This window comes from Apteryx rowi, unplaced genomic scaffold, assembly GCF_003343035.1.
Source record: "Apteryx rowi isolate R43461 unplaced genomic scaffold, aptRow1 scaffold_2, whole genome shotgun sequence".
NCBI classification, from domain to species: domain Eukaryota; kingdom Metazoa; phylum Chordata; class Aves; order Apterygiformes; family Apterygidae; genus Apteryx; species Apteryx rowi.
The window spans coordinates 3,891,778-3,910,180 of NW_020448307.1; the positions used below are offsets into that span (position 1 = coordinate 3,891,778).

Genomic DNA, 18,403 nt, shown 5'->3' on the forward strand with positions numbered 1-18,403 from the left:
TTGCACATGATGAAATGTTCCCTCTAGAGCATGGACAAACAGTGCCCAGACCAAATGAGGTATTGCTTCATTCCAAGCTGTTGGTGGTCAGGAGGACAGAGGAATTCCAGTTCTTTTTATTCAGGCAGTGACCAAGCAGGACATAATCCCTCTGGACCTCACTTACTTCACAGGTTAAATAAGGACAAGAAAAGCTTCTCTGTCTCAAAAGGATGTTGAGGCCTCATTAGCATGTAGAAAGTTTTGAGATCCTGGAATAAAAGACATTAAATGCTACAAAATACTGTAAGTTACTTAATGTGGTGGGACACTTGCCATAAGAAATGGGGTCTTAAGAAAACAGAGGGATATTTTTTTATCATTCATTATTTTACCATATCTGCCTACCAGCAAAGAATTTCTAATTTTACTTCAGCAACAGCCAAATAAGTCATACTTTGGAAAATGTAAACTGAGGAGAACACATACTTAGGATTGGAGAACAGTTCTCTCCTACAGTAGGTTACTTTCCGAGGGGCTGTGTCGAACACGACAGGCTCACAAGCAAACAGTGGCTGGTGGCCTCAGTTTGATGAGCACCTAAATTCAGGGGCACTTCCCACGCAGTATCGTCCCATCAGCACTGCAGAGCTGAGGACCCCAGAGGTCAGCTGAATTCTAGCACAGATATTATTTGCTTATAAGACTGGATCTTTCTAACTCATTTTAAAATTGCAGCAAAGGAAACATCATTTTTTCATACTCAAGGTTTTCTGAGTTGAGGATTTGCTTCCATGCATACCTGAAGAGCAACCTTAGAAAACAAGAGGCTGATTTATTATTGTACCCAGCTGAGGAAGCCCAAACTCATTGCTAAAGTGTGTACTAAGTCAGCACACTTTTTTCCTGTTTTGAATAATGCAATTATTTGACAAGAACTACCCATTTAAAACTCCTTTTCTTCAAACTCCAAGTCAGAATTTTATTTTGCTATTCCTGACATGTAAGTTTCAAGCATGTGATGGAATAACATAATAATAATAATATCACACTAAGAACATGTTAAAGAACATTTTCATCTTTAGCTTTTCTTCTGCAGTTTATATTAATTATGCTTTTAAACATTTATTAGAGCACTCACGTTTCAAAACAGAAAATGCGTACTTCCACACTGAGATACTAGTGGAAAAAGTGGTTTATCTAAGAGCAGATAAGTTACATGTCCCCACTGAGAGCCAGTGGATTCTGCCGTTTTTAATACGGCTCTTAAGTCCATAACTAATCATTACATTATTTACAATAAATCTGAGCATGTTGTAGTCAATAGAAATATTGGACTCTGGTTGGTAGCAACCAAATATTCTCACAGTACAAATAAGAGAGCAAAACAGTTCTAATATAAGCAGACCTGTGAATTCACTGTGACTGAAGAACAGTAGCCGCATTTTTCTGAGCTGACTCAGTAGATGCAAAATGTTCTATTCGATGTTCAATTCCAATTATTAAAATACAATAAAGCTCACATACATGCAGGTATTATATTCCAGTGAATGCCACAGGTCATCTTTGGCACATCACAGACAGCACCTGAACACTGAACACAGAATTAAATAATATACCTCACGAAATAATCTTGACCTGGCAAGAGGATAAATGAGAAAACTCAAAGATCCTTCCCATCTCCAACTTCAATAACTGTTGCTAAAAAAAATTATTAAACCAAGACAGAAATACAACAATGCCTCTCAATTATACAGTACATTCTAAAACCAAAGTTCAATTAAATTCAAGCCAAATAAATCTTATTCAACTCACAGATGCTACTGTATGGGGTCACTGCAATGAAATACAGTCCATATTGTCAGGAGTAGTTACCATAAAAATCTGCATTCATTTATCTTAAAGAACTTTAGTGATGTAAAAACAAATTTGAGACACTTCATAAATAACATCTTTATTAATGACAGTTTTCTTTTTCATCTCACATTCTTTAGAGTGATGTTTAATTGAAATCTGCATAGTCAAGAGTGCAAACAAAAATTCATAGGAGTTGGATCCGGATGTGAAAGTTGCTTCCTTTATAAATAAGCCTGATCACAATCATAGGAATAAGCAACCTCCAGAACGGGATGGGAGGTGGGGGGAGGATGAAAACCACCAGAAAAAAACCTCTCATTTCATCGGTACATCTTTCCATCAATAAAGTCTTCACACAAAGACACACAACACCCAATCACGTTCATATGCACAACAGAATGCAACCTACGGAAGAAAAAGGTATTTCTTCTACTGAATGAAAGGAAACAGAGTGAGATTATTTGTGTTTTTAACTGAGTGGTGATCAGCTATTCCCACAATGGGAACCATCACAATACCCAGATGGATCAACAAACGGTCCAAATTTCTTCACGCCCTTATTACAACCACCACATTTAAACTAGCATCTTACAGTATGAAACACGAAATCTGAATATTTTCATAACATTAAGAATTGCTCTTAACATACACTTTTAAAGCATTATCACCTCCATACTTTTTTGAATTCTTAATACTATCATCTCTTTCCGCTAATGTTATTCCAGTTGGCTGAAATAACAGCTGATGAGGACCCCAGCTCTGCTTCAACGCCCCCACAACGGCTCAGCCAGCAGCAGCGATCTGCGAGCACCCCCACGCCAGTGAGGAGAGGGGCAGCAGAACACCTCCGCTTCCAGCTTCATTTCCATTAGCACGGGCAACGCAATCCCAGGTTTTCCATACCAACATCATGGCATGACTGCAAGAAGTATTTTTAATATTTACACCATCAGTTGATTTAGCTGTTTTTCACTGCATTTTAACTATTATCAGAAAAATTTAGAAAAAGGCATGTCCTCAAATATACCTGCTGAACGTAGCAAGAACTTGCATAAATAATGTCCACACACTGGTAATGGACCATTTCTTACCTGCAGTTTTGATTTATGCAACACAGATGCTACTCTACAGCTGATCACTAGCTTAAATGAAGAATTCTCTTACGTTGGTCATTTGAAAAAGCTACCTGATACCATCACTTGTGAACTTTACCATGCACAAACTAGGCTTAACGTTTTTATATGATTGTGCAGTAATGAATTTCAGTTATAAATAGAATTTATGTTAGTTAGGTTCTGAATTATTCATCTTATTCATATGTACAGTTTAGGACTGTGAGGAACTGATCAATATTCAATCATACACGCGCAGATCTGGGCAAGGAGCACATCTCATCTATTCACTGTGAGCCTCTAAGCTTTAAATCTGAAAGTCAAGCCCAGTAGGTCAAGAGACAACATTCTTGATGAAGTCAAGACAGTCAGAAGTATATTTGCTGCCATGGATACTGAAAACATAAGGCCTAGAGCATCTTGGAAAAGACCTACAACAGTGAGTAAAAGAAGTCCCAGTCTTGGGATTCAGTAAAAACATTTTGATCAGTTCTTACTCTTACATGAGCAAAACTTAAACTCTGCAGTGAAACTCAAACCCACCTCAGTGAAATGGTGATTCCAGGGTTGAAACCGTACCTTCAGTAGATAGATTACAGAGCAAAACATCCTACAGCACACAAACACAAATCACAGTTCCATGGCAATGTCACCTAATACCAACAAGAAGCTGATATACACACGTGAGTCAACACTCCTTCTTTGAAAATAATCTGCTTTCCTCTCAGACAACTAATGCACTCAAAGATGGGGAAAGAACCATCATAAAAGTCTGGAAACAAGTACTGAAGATAACAGAATTCTAGCCAGGAATAAGCCACCTGGGCCTCCAGCGACTGCCATACTGATTAGGCTTCAGGGCAAAACTGTAGAAGATAATCCATCTTGTCCCAATTCAGAACATCAAAAGTGAAACTGTCCAATCGGGTGCGAGCTGACAGATTTTTACAAGCAACAATGACAAAATGTTTACTGGCAATTTCACAGTCAAATCCTCAGGCAGAACCAAATCTAATTAAATTAAGCACAGACTATTTAGTGCAGTACTATTTTTAATTTCTTCAGTAAAATTTGTATTTCTTGTGTTATTTCGGGGGTTTAATTCAAGATACCAACTGAGTAAAATCACTTTTGCCACTAGTTCAAGATTTACATTGGCACAGCTGATTTACATTATATATATTTTTAAAGGTGGTGGTTATAAGGGCATATGACTAGATTTATCTTCTGTTAATGTAAAATCCTAAAACAAATGCAATTTGGTAGTCTGGTAACAAAAAACAATCCCCCTTACTCTTTAACATACAATGGAACTACCTTGTAGCCTTCTACATTTCAGGAAAATATCCCACATATTCAGATCATCAGACAGCCTTACTAATTAAGACACATTAAAATGAAACATTTTCCATTAAAGATGCCAAAAACTGGATTTAAATTTATTGCATGACGTTGCATAAGAAAGTATATTATTGAAAACTGTAAGGCATCATGCAATTATCCATCAGCTAATTATTTATTATTCCTTGAAAGATGGTTATATACTCTAAAGTTATAAAACCAGTTTCAAAAAAGTACATAAAAAAATTTAACATGATAAGCATTAAATATTTTTCATGTCTGTAGTTTTTAGCTGTTAAAAAGTGCATTCAAACATACTGTATTGGAAAGTTGCTCTGTCAAAAAATGGTGCTGGAGACTTGTTAAATTAAAAGTTGCAAAAGAATGTCGTATGGGATTAGAAAGCTAACATGTTGTGGTACTTAAACTTACAAACTTGCTTGAAATAATTTTTCAATCCTCACACAATTTAGCATAGGTGATATAATTATCTAAAACATATGTTTTTATAACTAAACAGTCAAATGAATTCAAGTTACGTACACTGAGTGATCAAATAAGGAGCAGACTTAATATTCAGACATGGGACAGAATATACTAATGTGATTTTGGCATTAATCAATGTACTGTGCCATCCAACGAAATCCTTCTCCATAGCCTTGTCTCTTCAGCACGCTACACATAAACACTTCTAGTGGCCTTGCATTCAGTTCTTTCAATGGTACACTGCCCTGAAAAGAGATAGAAGCATTCCAAATTACAGTATCTTTATAAAAAGATGGCTACTTTACACGAACATTTGTTTCTATGGAATGTCATTATTTAACTTGTGTTAAAATACTAGAATTTTAGAAAATAAATTAGCCAAAAAAGTTGACATCACCAAGATTAGAGTCACTTATGAAATACGCTGTGCATATTTTCATGTGCATCCACCACATTTGGAGAGCATGAAGTACACGAAACCAGAGCGCAAGAGCAAGCATCTGCATAGATGCTTTTCCCTCAGAAAACAAGGAGGTAAGGATTTATTTCTGCTCAGCATAACCTCTGGCTGCACTGAACTCTGTGTGAAGCACCTCAGGACATACAGTGAAGAGGAATTACAAGTCGGGGCGCCCGCCTTAGCACAGCCCCACTGCTGGGTGTCTCATGTAAGCTGGGATGGAAGTCACACCCGAATGGATCGTCAGCTGCAGAGCAGCTAGTGTAACATCACTGCATCAAGCGAGGTGGTTTTCCAAGGACAAACAACAATGGAGCAAACCGTTTCTAATCCCCTGTACCCAAATATCTGCTACAATCAGTATACTGTATTTACTTTAAATTTAAAAGTTCAAATATCGCAAAGATTCATAATATAAATCTACCTTATTGCTACAGGTGCCAGTAGGAACTTTTTTCACAACCCTCCTACAAACTCAGGTTGCTAAAATGTTATAAATCTACTTCTAAACCTTAGATAAATACATTAAGTAACATACTGTACTAAATCTGCACTTTAAATTGATAAAATCTTTCAGTAAGTGACTTTTCTAATTTTTCTCTTGTAGTTCTTACCAGAACTATAGCCTCTGAAAACTTGCTTACTCTGTAGAAGTATAGGAAAGTAAGTACTAAAAAATACCCTATAGGTACAATTAAGCTTTTAATGTGGCTTTGAAAATGATAAATAAAAGCTGCAGCAGAGATGTCCCTAATACAAAAGACAGAGACTCCAGAATTTATTCCATATACGGCTGACACGGGCTAAGTATTTTATAAACTAAAAAAACACTGTGTAGCTGGAGTGAACTGGGGCCAACACAGAAATTAAGGCAAACACAAGCTCCCTAACAGGAAAAGAAGCATTACCTTTCCTGTTGTCTGGCCATACAGACCAAACGTCTCTCGTAACCTCTCTTCGCTGATGGCTTCAGGTCTGTCAATCTTGTTACCAAGAATTAGGATAGGCACATTAGCAATAGTTTCATCTGTCATTAGTGACTGCAAAGAAAAAGAGAAAAGAGGAGAGACTAATTTAGAATACAGTTTGTTTCAGGGGTTTACAGTGAGATAAAATGTTAACAGTGGAACGGCATTAAATACTGGTGAATCTTGGACTTTCTAAACACCAACAGAAGCAAAATCTCATGCTTAGACTAAATTTGCTTGTTTGGCACATCAGAATTAATTGATGGGAATCATTTAATGTGCTTGGGGAAAAAGAAATGAAATTATCTATTCCTAATAGAGAATATATCACAAATGGAGTGATATTGATATAACTGGCAGAATGAAGTTATATCACCTACCAGGGCCCTTACGATGCATACAGCAATGCATATTAAGGAGAGGTTGCCAGAACCAAAATACAACTAGATGGGAACAAAGATGCAGAAAGTCAACTTGCTGGTACTCATGACTAGGTGGCAAGAGAGTTCTGTTGGATATTGAGTTTAATTCTTAGAAGTTAAAGTTCAAACTTTCAAAAACTTATTTAAGCTTACATCAAGTTCTTCTTTTGATTCAAGCAATCTTTCATGATCTGCACAGTCCACCAAGAACACAATGCCATTAATAGCAGGCAGATAGTTTTTCCACACTCTGCGAGCTGTAGGGAAAATGTGAATTAAAAACAAGAGAAATTATCTCAAAGTTCAGAATAATGCACATCAATAGTTAAGAGGCAATAGGTTTTTTTCCTTCTTTCCTTTTTTTTTTTTTTTTTTTTTTTTTTTCTTTTTTTTTGTTGTCAGCCTTTAGGATGAAATTTCATGTTTTATAGAGCTTGAAATAATGGAGCAAAAATATCATTTCCTCTACTGTTATCACCACTCTGATTTATCTATCCCACACGCACACTTATATACTGAAACCTTTTCTGTTACCCCAAGAATTATGTCAGCAAAGGTAAATTTAAACCATACAGGTCAAAGGTTAAGGTAAAGATTAAGTTTAAACCACAGGGGTTAAAGGTTAAGTTTTGCTGAAGCAAAAACAAACTACCCCTCCTCAAAATACAGATATCAGTCAGATATTTCTGCTCTACTGCAGCTCCTTCCAAACTGTATGATGGGGTGCAATGTATGGTGGAGACAGACAACAGAGTAGGGAATGCTTTTTATGCTGTCAAAGAAAACATGGGACATTAATTTTTGCAGCATAGTTATATCTCTGATTTGAGACAAACTGACTTAATTCAGTGCAGTTATATGAGTCAACATATTCTCTTACCTTGAGCATGTCCACCCAGATCAAAGGTAGTGAAAGTCATACCAGCAATTGTCAGCTCTTCTGAAGCTAGAAACACACAGAATTATGTTTCTGAAGATTATATAAACATTGGAATAGTCTAACCTTCTGGGATGCAGACTTTACTTTTGTCTTTGTGGTTTTCAGTATTTTGTTATTCCAAAACCAAACCAGACCAATGTGGTTTCTTTCAAAATCAATGACACACATTTGTATAACAACGAAATGCTATTAACCATTAAAACACATGTAAAATATATACAATACTAAGAAAATAACAGAGAATGTTCTTACATTATTTATCCCTAAACGTGACACACAAAATAGTTGGCTCTGGCATCTGGTTTACCACGATGATGAAATTTCATGTAAAATACTGTTCAAGGTTTCTCCTCTTCATGTCCTTCCCCACTTTATCACGTCCTTACTGGACTTCACCAATCCCATTTTAACCTCAGTTGAACTTTTTCTCCGGCAAGGCTACCACGATAACAATTACATAGCAACTTTTTAGTCAACAAAAATTGAACCCGTACATAAATGCTAATTTTTCGGCTAGATAGAGAAGCTGCTGTCTAACTGCAACTTCTGTAATCTAGACTCACAACTCCATTTCTCTGCTTGTTACTTGCCTCTTAACTTTAAATAAACCACATTGAACTATCCCACATATTTTTGTTTTTAATATTACTTGAACTGTCTATGGATTGTGATTTGCCTGAAGGGGTTCTGACCCCTGGAAGTCCTTTGTTTCTCCCCGGTTATATTGCTAGTCTCACAGTGTATAGTAAGATACTGCTTTTTCCTGTAATACTTTAAATACTTTCTACTGCTATGGAATTAGGAATATTAACTTACTGGGGTGTAATGTGGGGACATGTTGTCCCAGTCTGTCGTCTTTGAGCATGTGCAGCAGTGTAGTTTTTCCAGCATTGTCCAGTCCAAGAAACACTAGTTTGCCTGATTTCTTGTACAGTCCTATGAAAAAGAAGGACCTACTGAATGATCAGTTAAATCAGTAGAAGTATTACCATAACAACATTGGCTGACAGGAATACAAATCACGTACATATAAAATACGTACGTCTGGACTGACAGCATTCGTATACTCAAGCACTCCTAAACATAAGCCCTTCTCAGATTATGTGGGAACCGCTAATCTGCAAAATCAAACACCTTCCTGCATGTCCTACAGATCCCTGCCAGCACAGGTGCAAGAGTCAGCAGTGAAAAGGGGTGTGATTGCTAATTAACGCAGCTGCGTGCAGTCGCTGGATTTCTAACACTAGCGATCAGTTTGCTTGCAAGACCAGAGTTTTACAGTCACGGTACAAAATACAGACTGGCCAAGCCTCACGGTACACCTTATCAGTGCCCTTTACCGGGATTCTTCTACTAGTACAAGACTGCACTTACACCTGCATCTTGTCAGCTTATGTGACACCTAGCAGCATTTTGGGGGGAAGACACACAACAACTGATGTAAAAATGTAAATGCATTTACATATGTGGCACTACCTTAGCAAAAACAAAAACACAAAAAATAAACAAAAAAAAGGACTAAATTTTGCCAGTGTAGTTTACTCTGCCCTAGCAGAAGAACCATTTGCTCTCAGAAGGTGGAACCTCCCGGGATGCGTGGGGCAGGGGTTTAGGGTATATCGCAAACAGCAAACTAAAATATCAGCAGTCCTGGCTTTGAAGCAGAGGATGTTGTGCTCAGCTACCTCCACGGTTATGACTAAAAATTTGTTCTAAGTGAAAAGAGTTCAGGCCACAATAGGTAAATTATAGAGAAACCAGTTTCAAGATCAATATTCATAACTCGTATATTTATGAATTCTTCTGTTTTGGCCCACGTATTATTTTGACAAAAGTAATTTTCACCCATACCCCCAGCTGAATTGTACGGTTGTCGTGAATGGCATCAGCAGTGCAGTTCTGACACACTTGCTGTCAAGTGAGAATACTTTAATAACAGGAATAAGAAGTTTTACATTCACTAACAGTCATCTTTATAAAAATGCACTTTCCCCTTTATTTCTCTATTTATAACAGTAAATACAACAGTTGGTGTAAAGGAAAGGAAGGCTGTGTAAAATATTAATATTATTTTTTCTCAAGTTTGAGATTTTTCAAAGGGTGATTTTCTTAAATTTGCCAGCACTACATCCTGTATCAGCATTATTTTTCTCTACTTCAAACTTACCAACACTCAAAATAAAACAAATTTAAGATAAGATTCCATTTAAAAAAAATCACATTCTGTACTGAAAACCTAATGAAACAAGAAATTTTTAGCTGTGTCTTTTTTTAAGCAGTAAATCTTCCCCTATTCCCTCTTCAAAGAGCTGTGGCCTGGATACTACACACTACACATTTCCTTAGGAACCACTACTGGCCCCACAGTCTTCAAGAGCACTGAAGAAGGCAGAATACTCAGAAGCACTAAAAGAAGGGGGGGAAAAAAGGAGTGTTTGCTGAAATTAATATTTCTTTAAAGACAAAATTGGGCTACATTCCTAACAGAACTCACTCTCTTTTTGTGTCAAAAGAGCTGCAAAATACAGCCAAATATTGTAATGTGGGGATCTTTAAGTCACCAGGATCTTTTACTAGGAAATCTCATTGTATCTTGGTACTTTGCAATACACCGAAGAGCAGCTTATTTTTCAACCCCTGTGATGGGACAGAAATACTTCAGGAAGTACACGATCGGATTTCACCGCTGAAGTCGAGCCATCCCGTTGCCACAGTGCCCACGCTTCGCTGCGCAGCCTGCCGCAGGAACAACTAACCCGATCCGCTGGCCACATGCCGAAACCTGCCTCTGGCCCCGAGCCACCGGCAGGGCCGCAGAAAAGGCAGGTCTTGCAGCAGTTCAAAGGTCACGTTAAAAAGGCTCCCCAGGTCGTAGGTAACAAGGCTAGCAGACAGCAGGATGACCCACAAACATCAGTTTCTGGAGCCCCTGTTTTATTTTTTTCTTCCAGCCAGAAGAGGTTCAGGTTGCTCCGAGGTCTCTGTTCTGCTACATCCCCTCTGTGGTCACACAGCCTAGCCCAGTCCAGCAGCCACATCTGGAGACCCACGGGTACCATCCAATTTTTGTATTACTTCTTACACTGATTCATGGGTTCATGTACTGAGACTTTTCTTCTAAGAATGGGAAACCATAGTGCTCATCACTTAGTCAAAAGAGGAAGGCTTCAGACGAGAAGAGCTCCTTCCCAGCTTACACCCAGTGAGGGCTAAACTGGCAATGGCTTCTGATCAAATGTATTATTCTCATATTTGCTTTATTTTGTGAGATTTTAAATAATGGCGTTATACAGATGGTAACTCAGACACCCCCTTAGATGCTGCAGCATTCCTGGCTCATATATGCCTCTATCTGGCTGACCTTTACACTGCTACTATTTGCTCACCTTTCCCCCTACCTTTAAACTAATCTCTGGAATCGCATTCCAGCAGGGCATGTTTTATAACGTACAGGAAAGAATATTCTTTCATATTCTTCAGATTATTTCATTGGTAATCTTTACTGCTACAGGTATCTTATCATAGAGTATGCCTTCCCAGTTCTTTTCCAAATGTAATATCTCTTACTCCCCCAAATCACCTCCTCAAATGCCCAAATTACATCAACTATTAAACTACAGAGTAGAGGAGAAAGTATTAATGTTTACAGAGAAAGAAGAAGTGGAGAAACATTTTCATATATTGACTTATGTCACAGGATAAACTACAGTTCATCCTTACAAGTAAAATGAAAGAGTACTAAACTATAATAAAGCAATAAGCTTTTGCCACATTCAGTCTGGACATTTTGGAACATTTGCTCCCAACTCAGGCACCATTGGTCTCTCTGAAAGTCTTCACAAATACTTTCTGAGAGTTCTTCATAACAATGTGAACTGAACAAGCAGTAATACTTCAACTATTAGCGATGTAAAAACCAGAGTATACACAAACAGATTCCTTAAGAAATACATCTTTTCACAGATATAGTTTTAGAACGTACAAAGGGATCTAGCTGGCCTCATGAGAAACAGCACAAGGCACTGCAGGGAGTCTCTCAAATGCTATAATCTGTTCAAACCTTCTTCAACTGAAAAAAATGTATACGAGAATAAAAAGAGAAAGTGTTTTTTCTAGAATAACAGGGACATATTGAGCATAATTCTCCGTTCTATTTCAAGCTTTAGTATCTCTCACTAGAATTAGACTTTGTATGTGCAGGGTATAGGAAAGTGGACTAACATGCAGTAATCACCGCTTGACTAAGTAAGAGGAGATAAGAAAGATTAGTCAACTTAGTTAAAATTTCACTGGCTAATATTTCGATAGTAGGCCAAGGTTCTAACATTCAGTGAAAAAGTTTAAACTTTCAACTGATAAAAGGCAGGTGGCAGAGCTTGCCATGATTCATTAATCTCAACTGCTTTTTATTTACTTAAAATCTTTGAAACTTGTAAACTGTGCCTTTTACCTATATTCCCTATAACTTCTGTTCCTCTTTTTAGTATTCTAATATTCTCTTTCCTCCTGTTTTTCTGTTTTGCACAATGTAGTATTTCACCTTGGATCAACATGGATTGCAGGCTCTTCTGTGGCCAGAAAATACTGTCCTGACACTCTTCAGCTGATACAAGTAAACTTTCTAATAGTCACACTGATTTCAGTGACATCAGTCACAGAATAAAGCACTGCTGAACATGAGCAAGGGCTTCAAAAATCTGGCATTAGTGTTTGGCAATGGTCCCTCATGTTTGAGCTCTCAAGTAATACCCCAATGTGCAAAAGAACTGAGATGTTAACTAAAATAACTGAGTCCAGTTCTTCACAACAGTGAAAAATCAGGAGAAACTCCATAAAAGTCAACTGAGTTACACCAGTTTAAAGGTAGAATAATTAGGGAATCAAACCTATTATTTTCAAAAAAAAAAAAAAAAAAAGTACTTTTTCTAGAGGTTAAAGGATTAACACAGGAATGAGTGGAGAGCATGCTCTGGAAATACGCGATTTTGATAAATGAATCTTTTGTTTGAGTGTTGCTGAATGTACACCAAAACAAATATTATTTAACCAGTCATATGTTTGAAGATAGCAGAGGTGAACAGATATTTTATACAACAACAACAAACTTACCTAAAAACTGTAATACGCTACTGAAACCACTGTAAATCCAATCAAATATGAAGGACATATCTGAATCTTATAGTCTGAAATAAACAGAAAATAAAATGCATTTAAGCTCAGTTAGAACAGTACATTAAACATTGTAATATATCTACAGAAAACAAAGGAATTCAAAGTACTGGATGAAAAATCCAAAGCAATTTAGTTTTGGTAAACTGTATCAGAGACAGATTAAGTGACCCAGCAACCTATTAAGGAATTAATGTAGAAATGGACAACAAAATGCAGACCACCTGATTCACAGCAAAGACCTTCCCCCTCCCCCAGAAAATGCTGAAAGGACAGAAGGTCTTAGCAACATAAGTAAAAAGAATTTTATCTTAAGTATGGTTTTGCGGAGGTGTGTGATGTTCCACTGAAGATTTCATATGGGATCTTGACATACACTTTCCAACCAAGGAAAAACGGTGCTTCTGAGAGGGCGGCGCAGGGATGGCTGTGCAGAGTCTGCATTCCAGCCATGCTCCGGAGCTGCTAGGTTTGAAGCAGAGGTGATAAGCCCTGAAGAAGTCTAACAAGTTGAATCCAGAAAAGTTCTTAAAAAAAAAAAAAAAAAACCTATTGTGTGCACATAACCTGTTTGGCTTGTAATGGAAAACTACCACTTAGCACAAAGCACTGGAAATGCTATTTAAAAGTTGTGACCCTACTGTACTGCCTTATACACACTTCCACAGTTTAAAGCTTAAATGTAAAACACTCTTTAAAAGGACTCCAGAACATCATGTTTCTAACTGAAATCTTTCAGACTAGACTCAAGAAAAGAAAGTTGAGCTGAGAGGAGTCAGGATGACTATACACAACATCCTAGTTGCACTAGCCCCATACAACCATTTGCCAAGAGGGTTTAAGGCCTTTAATCGACAAGGATTTCTATTAATCATGCACACAAACATGATATAACCATGCAATCTACAAAGATCCCAAGCTATCACTCTCTGTAGAGGAGTTCTCTAGATTAGAACCTTCTTGGCAAAATATCGGACAAGTCTGTAGTTTGGGAGGCAGGTTTCCGTGGTTGTGAAGAAATCCTACTTCCAAAGTTCAGGTTGATCTGGAAGAACAGATTATTGCCTTTCTCTGACCATTACAGGTAAGATACCCCTCATTATCAGGATGAAGCTCTGGTCTTCCCTCAAATATCCATTCATTGTGGCCAGAATGGGAAAAACTATACTGCCACTAGTCCTTGGGAAGTAAGCAGTGGCCAGGACAGGACCACACAGCATAATTTCTTGTCCCAGAAGACATCTCTCTGCAACTGGAGACAGGGCAATCCCTTCGCAGCCATCCACAGCAGAGGCACTGGAGGGGTGCTCTCACATCCTCAATGTTCTGAGGAGATCAACATTCGTGTAGCACAGAAGTGAAACAACCATCATTTCTGAAGCAATGTTTTGAGCTGCAAGAATGCAGCCTGTCACTCCATTCATTGCGCACCTGTGAGCAATTAATTTCTTAACTTTCATCTTAATTTGCTCATTATCTAAAGTAAGGATAATCACACTGAAAGCAGTTGGGCATAGTGAACTAGTATCTAGTATGAAAATCTTTTGAAAGACTAAAGGGCAAGATCCTTAGAAGTATTTAGTCAGCTAATTCCTGTTGGGGCACTCAACTCCTGCTAAAGGCAGTGGAAGTTAAGAGTCCAAATATTTTTGAGAAACCGGACTGAACTGCTGAGTGAGGCTTCCAAAGGCCTCCCGACAAAGCCCTCCACTGGCTGCAGCCTTCCCTTGTATTAGCATTTGTTTCTACGCTGCAGCGATGTCTTGTGGTTTCACAAGCTGCCTTAGGACAGCTTTTAACCTGGAACACTGCACAAAGTAGCTGAACCCCAGGTCAGTGCCAGATCAAAATCTACATGTCTGTCTGCCTCATAACAATTACACTCATGACAATGAGCAGAATTTTTCCACTACGCAATAATAGATATATCCCAGAAATATAAAAGGGAAAGAAGAGAAAAGATTATTTTCATTATCTTTCCTTGCTCTGAAATCTGGTCAGCCCACATTTGCCTCCCCTGATTCAAGATGACAAAGTGTTAGGAATCCTTGTTTTTCATGACTAGCCCTATAATTCCTTCCTACATTATTTTGAACAACTGATCAAACGTAACAGAAGAAAAATTTAAGAATAAAAATCAAATAAGCTTGTCAATGCATAAACACCTAATCACATCATGACTGAAACTGTCGCTTGGATGTCTGAAAAGCAAAGGTCAAGAATAAGCAAACACGGCAGAACATACACGTCAGCAGATTTATTTATTGCTTGAACAAAACACCGATCAAGAAAAGCCTCTACAAGGCTTAGAAAAATGATCTACTCAGCCTACAAACCAGTGCAAACAGTGTGATGTAAGAGAACTGCTCATATTACTGAGGTGAGAATAACTTCCCAGAGTTTAGTTATATTAACCTGGAGTGATCCTTTTCTACCTATGAAGCTCATGAACGAAAGAAAAAAAAAAATCTTTATGCATTACTGAAAATATAATTAGAGGCAAGATTCAAACTATTAATATGAACAGGATTACTCGGCAAATACAGATCAAGTGACAGCAATAAGGGTTAAATTTCCATCACCACAGGAAAAGTAGTTTTAAAATTAGAGGTATCCAAATGCACCAAAAACAGCTGTAGTATCAGCTGGCAGTGCTTAAAGGAAAACGCCTATTAAAATGGGAAAAAAATTGACAGCTAATTGTAAAGGCACACCAATAATATTTGAGTAGAGATATTAAATCTGCTCTTATCACATAGGAAAAAAACTACACAATTCATACAAGTGTCAAATGAAAGAAATAAAAACCGTTAGAGGCTCTGCATCTATATCAAGAATCATTATGCTGCTAACATATAAAAGTCACAGAATGACAAAATTAAGGAAAGCAGCAAAGTTTTTGCAGTATAAACATATTCAAATTTTCAGGCCTGTATTAAAAACACCATAAAAGCAGAACAATAAGAACTCTAGCAATCACTGTTCACGAGCCACAATGAAGACAAAAATACCAACTATTCTAGGGTTATTTCAAGGGTTGCCTCAAAAATAATCAGTGGCGCGCATACAGAAACTTTTAATAACAAAGTTTAATGGACATGTGACCATCTTTGGATGCCAGCTATTTCTACAGACATCCTCAACTTATTTATTCATACCCCCTTAACAAAAATATGAAAGTAATTTTCTAGTATCGCGTCAACAACAGATGGTTATCACTTCAAAATGTCTCCGACAACCCTGGCTTCCATTACGTCATAACCTTCCTTAAGCAAAGTATCATTTTGTAACTTCTGTGGAGCCTTGTACGCCACTCCACAGACCAATAAAATTGGTTCGCTTACTAAGAGGCCACCTTCTGATTGCAGTGAAGCAGAATTCCCACCCAATAGCTTTGGTAGTATCTGGAGACAGTCTCCTGAAGAGAATGTTGCTGACAGAAAGGACCGGCAAACAAATTCGCTCACGGTTAATTCTGTTATATTTTAAAAAGCAAGGAATTTCTTTCCTTCTCTGGCTCTGCCCTTTTCTAGCCAAAAAGGCATTACTTCATTTCAGAACCAGTTAGAATAATGCTTATTTCTAAAAATCTGTAAAACTTTAGATAACAGAGGATAACAGGCTTTTAAAGATAGTTTTAAATATAAAGGAATAATTATGAAACAGTAGCCAGTTACATTCAAGTAAAATACCTCTTGCAATAAGTGGAAATGCATTCCACTGTGCCTGGGTGGGTACTGTTAACAGCTGGAAAACAAACCTCCATCCAACGCAGCCGCGACTAACCATGCGCTCAGAGCTACAGCAAGTTTGAAAACACACTCTTCTAAAAACAACTTATAAACAAGTGTTTAAATTCTACTTTTAAGACTGTATTTGCATTTTTTTTTTGGTATGGTGCAAATATGATCACTTAAAATTATCATTTCACATATGATCATTTTAACAATGTGAAATGTTACCACTGACAACAAAAAACAAAATCCATAGCAAATTCTGAGAGTGAAATGATATACACCTCCTACAGTCAAGTTTATTCTGTGATAGGAAACTGCATTTTGATATTATCTTTTCAAAGCTGAGGAGAGGGAGAAAGTTTGAAAATGAGCTAACAGCATATATTTTCCTTTGGTATTTTAATCAGTTTGACAGCAAATCATTTATGAAATTTCAGAAACATTAATCATCATTTGGTTCCATTACTAATCGGTCTGAAAAAACAGGAAGATTACATACTGCACAAGATACTACTTGTATTTAGTTCTATTACATCTGTTATTCTGAGACATTCTGTTTGAATTTAACATAGATCTTAAGTGCACTTGAAACAGCAAAGCAAACAGTATCTGTGAAGACAGCACTGCAACACATATATTAGCAACTAATCAAGCATTTCAGTTGCAGTTTAGCTTACAAAAACATGTTCTCAGATCATATTCTCAAAGCAGGGCCTATTCCAACAATTCCATTACTTAAAAAAAAATATATACTACCTTGGAGCATGAATATTAAATTCTTCATTTTTGAAAAAATTACAATATTCAGAACAAATCTTGACAGATCATCACAACACGCCAACCTGAACTACAGAAGAAAGCCATAAACATTTGTAGACTAGAACAGAATACCTACAAATGCGCTCTTGGAAATCACAAACACCAAAGTGAAACATGAGATAGGACTAAAAAAGAAACTGCCAAATAATCATAAAAGATGAATGTAATTGAAGTCAGGCATATGGGTTGTATCTCTAAGAAGGAGACTAGGAAGCCTGTAGAACCCCAGAGGGCTCTTCACAGAATGAGCAAAAATAAAAAGAAATTAAAATAAATGCTTGCAGTTAGGCAGGTGAGGGGAAGAAGGGTAATGAATATCATTATAGGAATTCTGATTCACAGTTTTCAGAGGCAATGGGCCATTTCAGATGGTGTGGAAACTACTTCAAGTTTTATTTACAAGCGAGAGTCATTTTTTTTTCTTCAGGAAGTATAACAATGACACACTTAAGATGAAGATTCAACAAAAAAATTGTCCACTAGTCTGCCACGGCTCTGAATGTCTGCAAAAGCAACAGTCCCATCCCATTTTAGTATTCCTGGCTGTCACTTTACAGCATCATCAGCAAAGAGAACAATGGACCTTTTTATTGTTTTCTAAGTAATGAGAAGAAAAGAGTAATTGTAGGAAAATTGCAGGCTACAGGAAACACTGATGTATTTTACTGCAAAAGCAAAGAAGTACTACAGGAACTGAAGGTATCTTCTTTCAGCAATATTTAACGCTTGATCAAGAGGAGGGTAGAACGGCCGCACGGGAGTTGCACAAAATACGTGTTGGGGGGGGGGGGGGAGCCTTCCTCGCCCCAGCCCTTCCTCACCTCTATCCCTGTCATAACCTCTGGGTCTTGCCAGCCTTAACGAGAGCCCCATTAACGGAGTCTGCCCCTCGCAGCTGTTACCTGTGGCGATCCGGTGACACAGGCGACGCAACCTGCCAGAAACCCGCCCCCCGCACGCGGCGTTTTCCGCGGAAACCGTTGCAAAACGCTCCCGAGCGTTTCCCGCGGGGCGAGGCGCCGGCCACGGCCTTTCCCCGCGGACCCCGCCGCTTCCAGGCGAGGGAAACCCGGGAAAACCCCCCGCCCAGCCGCGAGGTCAGCGGCGCTTCGC

The 18,403-nt window shown here is 37.9% G+C and overlaps 1 protein-coding gene across 1 annotated transcript in view; it reads right to left on the bottom strand.

Annotated features, from left to right (window-relative positions):
• Nucleotides 1-1,907: 1,907 nt before the first annotated feature.
• SAR1B (secretion associated Ras related GTPase 1B) overlaps nt 1,908-18,403 on the bottom strand; it is a 16,827-nt gene continuing 331 nt past the window's right edge. Inside the window, exons 2-7 of the mRNA XM_026063282.1 lie at nt 12,675-12,748; nt 8,382-8,501; nt 7,506-7,571; nt 6,779-6,882; nt 6,144-6,275; nt 1,908-5,020 (exon numbers count right to left, since the gene is read on the bottom strand). Of these exons, the coding sequence (XP_025919067.1) occupies nt 4,904-5,020; nt 6,144-6,275; nt 6,779-6,882; nt 7,506-7,571; nt 8,382-8,501; nt 12,675-12,732 (597 nt within the window). The 5' untranslated portion in view covers nt 12,733-12,748 and the 3' untranslated portion in view covers nt 1,908-4,903. The remainder of the gene's footprint in view (nt 5,021-6,143; nt 6,276-6,778; nt 6,883-7,505; nt 7,572-8,381; nt 8,502-12,674; nt 12,749-18,403) is intronic.